The sequence below is a fragment of the Neophocaena asiaeorientalis genome, unplaced genomic scaffold (assembly GCF_003031525.2).
Source record: "Neophocaena asiaeorientalis asiaeorientalis breed wild unplaced genomic scaffold, Neophocaena_asiaeorientalis_V1.1 scaffold197, whole genome shotgun sequence".
Classification (NCBI taxonomy): Eukaryota; Metazoa; Chordata; class Mammalia; order Artiodactyla; family Phocoenidae; genus Neophocaena; species Neophocaena asiaeorientalis.
In genome coordinates, this window is record NW_020174703.1 from 6,201,935 (window position 1) to 6,209,058 (window position 7,124).

Sequence of the window (7,124 nt, forward strand, 5' to 3'; positions counted from 1 at the left end):
CCTAGAAATAGTAGCCTTTGCCTGCTAGCTGACTGCAATTTTCCAAACACAGGAGTTTCTGCAGAGGTGTGTCAAGCCTCTCATGTCCCATTATACTACATACATATTACTCTCTGTGGTTTTTATTTCTGCCTGTATGCCAGGGAAGAAAAGTTCTATGGTTCCAAGAATAAAGAATCCTAGGGGTATCTGGAGCATAGGGGCTTTCAAGGATATAAAACAATGTGAGAATTCTTCAGAGCCTGTATTATGGTCTAATTCTCCTCCTGAAAAACAAGTTCAAGAGGATCTCTCCTGGAGGATCTGTGAGGCTTTATCAGTCCCCACAGGAAAGCTGATCCTAGGGCAAAGGTGCAGCTTTCCATAGAGAAAAGCAGTGTTTAAACTTGACAGTCAAACATTCGGTTGAGGAAGGTCGGGCTGGAAAACAGTAGAGTCCTTCTCTCACTGTCCTGCAGAGCAACACAGCTCCCTTGCCCCACCTTTCACCAAGAACATGCCACCTCACTTGCTACCCTCCCAGAGGTTTGTCAGATAGTCCGGACACAAGATCACATATTATTTGGTGTGCATATGTTTTTCGGTATTGATATACTTTTCTGCAACCCAATAAACATTTTTTTGAATACCTGTTATATGTCAGACCCTTTACTAAAAGTTTTGCAACTCTTACCTCATTTACTCCTAAAATACTGTAAGACGGTTATCATTATTCCCATTTTACACATAAGAAAACTGAGGCTTAGCAAAGGTAAATGATTTGCCAAAGAACATAATCATCAAGGGGTAGGGAGGAGAAGAGGTCCATTAATAATACTCTCAGACTTTAAGCTTTTAAAAAGTAACAAAGACTCTTGCAGTATCTTATTTTCTATAACAAAGTATGTGGCTATGTATGCAAGGATGCATAAGACACGTAAGAAGTGATTTCTTATTTAAAAAGTAATTTCTTTTCCCTATAAATGTCAGCTGTATTTATATTTATCAACTATACGCCACCTCCCCCCCCCACACACACGCAGCAGACAGGTTCTAGGGAAAATGTGAAGATTAGGATAATGTTTAAAATCTTTACAAGAAACCTTTTATTCAAGGGAAGGATAGCATTCACGTGTACACTACAGAACTTAACTCCTAAGATTTGGGTCGGAACAGAGCAGAACACAGATATCCAGTCAGGAACCTGGGATCCAGTCCTGGTTCTGTCATCAATGTGGGAAAGTTACTAAATATCCCTGCATTTAGGTGCCTCCATTTGTAAAATAAATGGTTATACTGGTCAATGGTTCCCAAATATTGACCTGTGATGAAGTTTTCATCAGTCTGTGGTAAAATGAGAAAAATAAAACAATGGACTTATTTGTATCAATTCATTTGTTTTATAAATCTGTTAAAATGGTTAGCTTTTATGAGTAATGGGGGTTTCCCTCCTTTCAACATTCTCACATGGCATAATTCAAATATGTTCTCTATAATGGGACCCTGATATTAAAAAAAATAGGTATTTTTATGGGTCCATAAATCCAAAGATCTGGGAAACCCTAGCCTAGGTGATCACTAACATCCTTCCTAGCTCCAAAATTCTATACTCTTCTTAAATGACAAATGATATTTAACTAACTCTAAAGTAGAAAGGAAAAAGAAAAGAAAAAACCTTTTATCTCTTTTTTTTTCTTATTTATCTCAGTATTTCCCCAAATGTGAAAAATAAGCCCCTGGCAAGATATAATAGCTATTCCACTAGAAAAAGGACTCAGTCAAACGAGTTTGGGAAACAGTGGGTTAAATAGGTGGGACAGTTTTCTTTACCGAGAAATTTTCAGAACCTGTCAAGTTCTGAAGTCTGTTGTGACCCCACCCCAGAAAAGAAAAAAGCATGAATGCTCCCCAAGTAATTGATGGGGAGAAGATGCCTGCCCCAAACCCCTTTTGAGGACAGTATACCTATTCCTGGAATGCAGTTTGAAAAAAGGCAACTTCAGCTAAAAGAAAGTCCCTTGGTAGCTTCAATGATAAAGAAAAAACTTAGCATTAGAGACAAGGAGACTTGCCATTTATTTTATAATTATATTAATTTCATAGTTTTTTTTCAAATTACTGAACCTATGGATATTTTTTAAAATTACAAAAGAACCCTGGATGAAAATACTTCAGATTAAAGTGCAATGAACAAGACAAAAGTTCTGTGGCTGTTTTTGACAATTTTTTTTTTATCATAACAAATAAAGGAAAATTGTGTCAAGAGATTTGCATCTAGCGATTGCAACATGATAATTAAAGCATTTGGAATTTGCAGAAGTCTGCAGTCACAAAATTATGGCTCTCATCTCTACACAGTAAATACAAGGTAAAATAAAAACATTTGGAGGTATTAAGCCTGAGAAAAACTCCAGACTTTTCTCAGATGGTGGGTCCTTGTTAAATATTTTAGCAGTAGGAACAGTTAATTCTGAATGCTTGTGGCTCATGACTGATTTATTTAAACACTTTTACTACTATCAAGAAACAGAATACTTGATAGAAAAGAAAGATCTAGTAGTGTATATTTTTATTTTATTTTATTTTGCAGAGTTATCGTAGAGTTGAAAAGGTTTACTCAGCCTTTTTTATTGCTTTTTATATCATCATGTGAAATATCAACTAGCCAAACCCTTCAGCTTTCACGCTCTGGATTCAAGTTTCACTTAATACACGGAAGAGAGAATGGTTTTCACTTGGGACAAGATGATCTTGGAGCAAACTACCGAGAGGGAGGACCTAGCAGGATCTTTGGATATTCTGACTTGAACAATCTTTCTTTCCGACTCTATGCACAGCAGGGTTTTGACAAGCTCATGGCTCTGCATTGCCTCTGATATTTTCCATCATAACTGTATGAAAATTCCAGCCTGTTTTTTCCTAATCCTGCTGACTACAGCAGTCTGCAACCATAAAAAGCCTTCACAGACCTGAAGTTGGCTTGGAAAATGCCTCTGCAAAGGAGCAAAAAAATACCTGCAACATTTATGTTCAAAGATAGGAGAGAGGTAAGCTCTTGTTTTGGTGCTGATGGGCTCAAGAGATTGTTTTTAGCGTCTAAATTAAGACATTTTCATTTTCTTCTGATGACATTTGTAAACAAAACACCAACACTAAAATGAGAGCAATTTAGCCAGGAAAAGGAGTGTCATGTCCAGCAGATCAAACCCTCTTCCAAATTCCACCAGAGAGAAGTGTCTATATATCAGCACATGACCGTTCTTTGTCGGTGTGCCCTGCCTAGAATCCTTCAGCCTCCAAGCTAACAGGTATGTGTGAGGTTTACACAAAAGATTCTAGGTTTCAAATTAGCTTCTTTTAAACCTTCAGCTAGCACTGATTTAGTCTCTGAGGAGGGGGATAAAAACACCAAACAAGTCTTTTCAGCAGACTATATAATACCCATCTATACCATACAATTCATTATACAAATACTGTAGTTGAAGCTATACCATTCAAGCTACTGTGAACATCTGCTAAATCTAATAAGAAGTTGGTTTTCATCTTTTGCAGTAAAGAGATCCAACTGAAAATTAAATAGAGGGGGGTGTGGGGAAGCAAAAGTTTAAGCTACTTCTCCACACATTTGAATTCTGACTCTCCGAGACGAACTCTATTCCCCCCATCTGGCAAAGCAGATCATATTTAATACCAACATTTAAAACCTAGTATCTTTTAAACATTATTTTGAAAACACAAAACATCAGAGCTACTTGCCTTTTGGCAATTTCTGTGCATTTCCCAGGGCTAGTGCAATACTTCCACAGAGAAGTAGACACCCCAAGCTGGAGAGCATGTTGCATTTGCCACCTCACACGGGGAGTGATGCTGGTGGAAGTCCCGCAACCCTGGAGCTGCATTTAAGTGGACTGTCTCTCGGTGACAGAGGAGGGCGGCTGCACTTAGCTATGCTGTGGGCTTACTCACAGGGGGTGGAGACAAAATGACATCACACCCTTTCCCACACACACATCAAAAAAAAAAAAAAAAACGCACAGCAGCAAAAACATATCATCACATTTCCTGCTAGGTTGTAACTGTCTGTCTCTTCTCTTCCCTCTATGATATAAAATTTGAAATTATGGTCAAACTATATTTATGAAAGAGAAAGTAGTTGGGCAATTTTGAAACATGTGATGAACTCTTTTTAAAAATCCAGAAAAGATATCTTTAAAACCATTGGAACATTAAAAATATAAAATGAAACCTTATTCGGAAGGAAACTGTTTTTAATTATCTGGTAAACCAATCCAATTCTTCTTTCAAAGGGGAATAAGCTCATAAAAATTCACTTTGAACCATTTGGAAGTTCCAATATCATGAGAAACTTTTAAGAGTAAGTCATTGGCTACACAGCTATTCATTATATATAATACACATGCATGCATACATAGATATACACACAGATATATATTGGGTTGGCCAAAATGTTCGTTTGGGTTTTTCCTGACTGATGTTACAGGAAAACCCGAACAAACTTTTTGGTCAACCCAATACCTATGGATATTCTATAGATGTGGAGATATAGAGAAATCACTATCACTAATTGATCCCCAACTCTGGGACAGGCTCTGTAATAGTGTCTTTACCTACATTATTGCATTTTAATCCTCACAGTGACTACACAGGAGATCTTGTGTTATCTCTGTTTCACCAGTGAGAAAAAACTGAGCCTCAGAGAGGTTAAGAGTCCTGACCAAGCCAGTGTATTCTAATGGTTAATAATTTGGATGGGCTTTGGAGTAGAACTGGCTGGGTATAAACTTGGATGCTATGTGCCTTTGACAAATTTCTCCATCTATATCTCATCAAAACTGGTTACATTTAAGGGCTTGCTCCATGCCAGGCACTGATCTGATCAATTCACATCTATTCATATGTATTCCTTACAATAACCTAGGAGACAGGCATTGCCATCACCCCCATTTTACACAGAAACTGGCCATAGGGAGGTTAAATGAAAAGCCCAAGGTCACGGTGCTAGTAACAGACCCGGCATTTTAATCAGACAATTTAAGCCCAGAGCTTCCACTCTTCATTACTACACTTCAAATTCAAAAATAGAGATGACAGTACCAATTTCACAAATTTGCTAGCAGGACTTTTGGACAGTACTTACCATAATGCCTGGTACACAGGAAGCATATCATAAATGATAGTCAATGAAAACAACAAAAATAATGATAATAATAAATCCCCCAATTAAGCAGAACTATGCTTCTAACACAGGTACATCCACCTCCAAAGCCCATGTGTATCCTCTCTCTCTCTACATCACAGGACCCCAAATACAGGCATTGCTGGAATGACTGGGTTAATAAAGCACTTTAAATGTTGTCATTTAAATCAACTCTTTGAAAATAGCTTATTTCATGCGGTTGCTGTAGCTGAACCAAAACAGTAAAAGGGAAATGGAATAATGGTGGTCCAATGAAATTCTAGTCAAAAAACTTACTAAAAGAAAAAAGACACACTGAAGAGATGGCCCCGTCTTCCAAATAAAGCGTGAGAAGGCACATTGTTAAAGTCATTTAGAGCTGGCCCCGGCTAAGCTTCCAGCACAGGAATGCTCTGGCACTGGCTACGAGGGGATTGGGTTATTTAACAGGTCTTTTTCGTCTCTAATTTTTTACTCGAATAGGCAGCTCTCTCAAACCCCCAGTTTAGACATTCATCCAGCTGGCACTGCTGATTCTACTTCTATATCCATTGCCATCAAGTTAAGCCAGTGAGGCCACTATGCTAGCAGGAAATGACAGGGTTTTGTTTTTTTTTTTTTTTGAGGGGGGTAAAAAAGAGCAGAAATATTGGGGTGGGGGGGAAAGAAAGGCTGGTTCTTTAAAACAGTGTGAGAAGCCGGCCGGAAGGTTAGGTAATGGAATTCAGGAATCAGTGTCTGCTTGGCCTGTGGGCTAAATCAGGTGTACATTAGCAATTGTTATTTGCAGATTGGAACTGACTGGGGGCTAATTAAACAAAGGTCAGTCTCTGATTAGTATTTTGTCAGAAAAAGTTCGTTGCATTACTATAGCTAGTGGGACAATGAACATTCATGGAAGACCCTCAAAGCATAGAGGTCTCCTGAGATCCTGAAGGAGGCACGTCCTAAAGAAACGGACCACGTCAGAGAAGGCATTTTACCTTCTCAACAAACAAAAAGTTTTCTATCATGTCAGAGTCTCAGCCCCAACAGGAGGTAGACAAATAGTCCAGAAGAACTGTTAAGGGCCTTGCTCACAGAGGAAAACATCAGGGCTGTGGTCATGTAACCCCTGGAGGATTTAAGGCCATTTTTTAAGGAAGAATTACCTTTGCCTGTGGGTAGATTGGAGATGATGATTGTCGAAGAATTTGCACACACACACACACACACACACACACACACCGTACATCTCCCAGGTGTCACAAGAGAGTGCTAAACCTAAGTCCTGGTTCAAATGCCTCTGCAGGCACCTGTGTCTGTATTTACCTGGAAATACAGAAATGTGAAGCTCTGTGAGATGTAGAATCTCAGATTGAAAAAAGTTGTTTTACACATTTATTCAAAGCCCATAAGAGTGTATAACACCAAGAATGAACCCTAATGTAAGATATGAACTCTGGATGAGGACAGTGTGTCATTGGAGGTTCATCACTTATAACACATGGTAAAACCTCTGGTGGGGGGATGCTGGTAAAGGGAGGGCCAGGGGTATGTAGTATATCTCTCCATGTGTGGGAGCCAGGGGTAGGTATTTGGGAAATCTAAGTACCTTCTGCTCAATTTTGCTGTGAACCTAAAAATGCTCTAAAAAAATAAAGTTTATTACGAAAAACTTTTGTTGAAAGAACATTTAGGAAGAACTTCTGGAAAATCCCATAAACTATACTTGTATTTTCCCTCTGTTCTGTGAAGGCAGGGGACCATGCCTATTTTTGTCTATCACTGTACCCAGTGACTAGAATCTGATAAGAATGCTATATGTTAAGACGAATAAGGGTCAAATGAAGCAGAATCCCTCAATTCCTCCATATTGTCTAAAGGTATCAAGCCAGAGAAAGCTAGACTATGACTTGGAATGTACGATCGTTGGGGAAGGGAGATAATTCTCCAAGAGTCTCTCACA

At 38.7% G+C, this 7,124-nt stretch overlaps 1 protein-coding gene across 3 annotated transcripts in view; it reads right to left on the reverse strand.

The window, feature by feature from the left end:
- Positions 1–3,871, reverse strand: part of ABI3BP (ABI family member 3 binding protein) — a 260,060-nt gene extending 256,189 nt beyond the window's left edge. For 2 of the 3 annotated variants that reach the window (XM_024759292.1, XM_024759293.1), the window contains exon 1: positions 3,736–3,829. In XM_024759292.1, coding sequence (XP_024615060.1) covers positions 3,736–3,814 — 79 coding nt within the window. In that variant the 5' untranslated portion in view covers positions 3,815–3,829. Of the gene's footprint in view, positions 1–3,735 lie in introns of all 3 variants that reach the window. The other variant, XM_024759291.1, reaches the window with a different exon arrangement.
- Between the last annotated feature and the right edge of the window lie 3,253 nt (positions 3,872–7,124).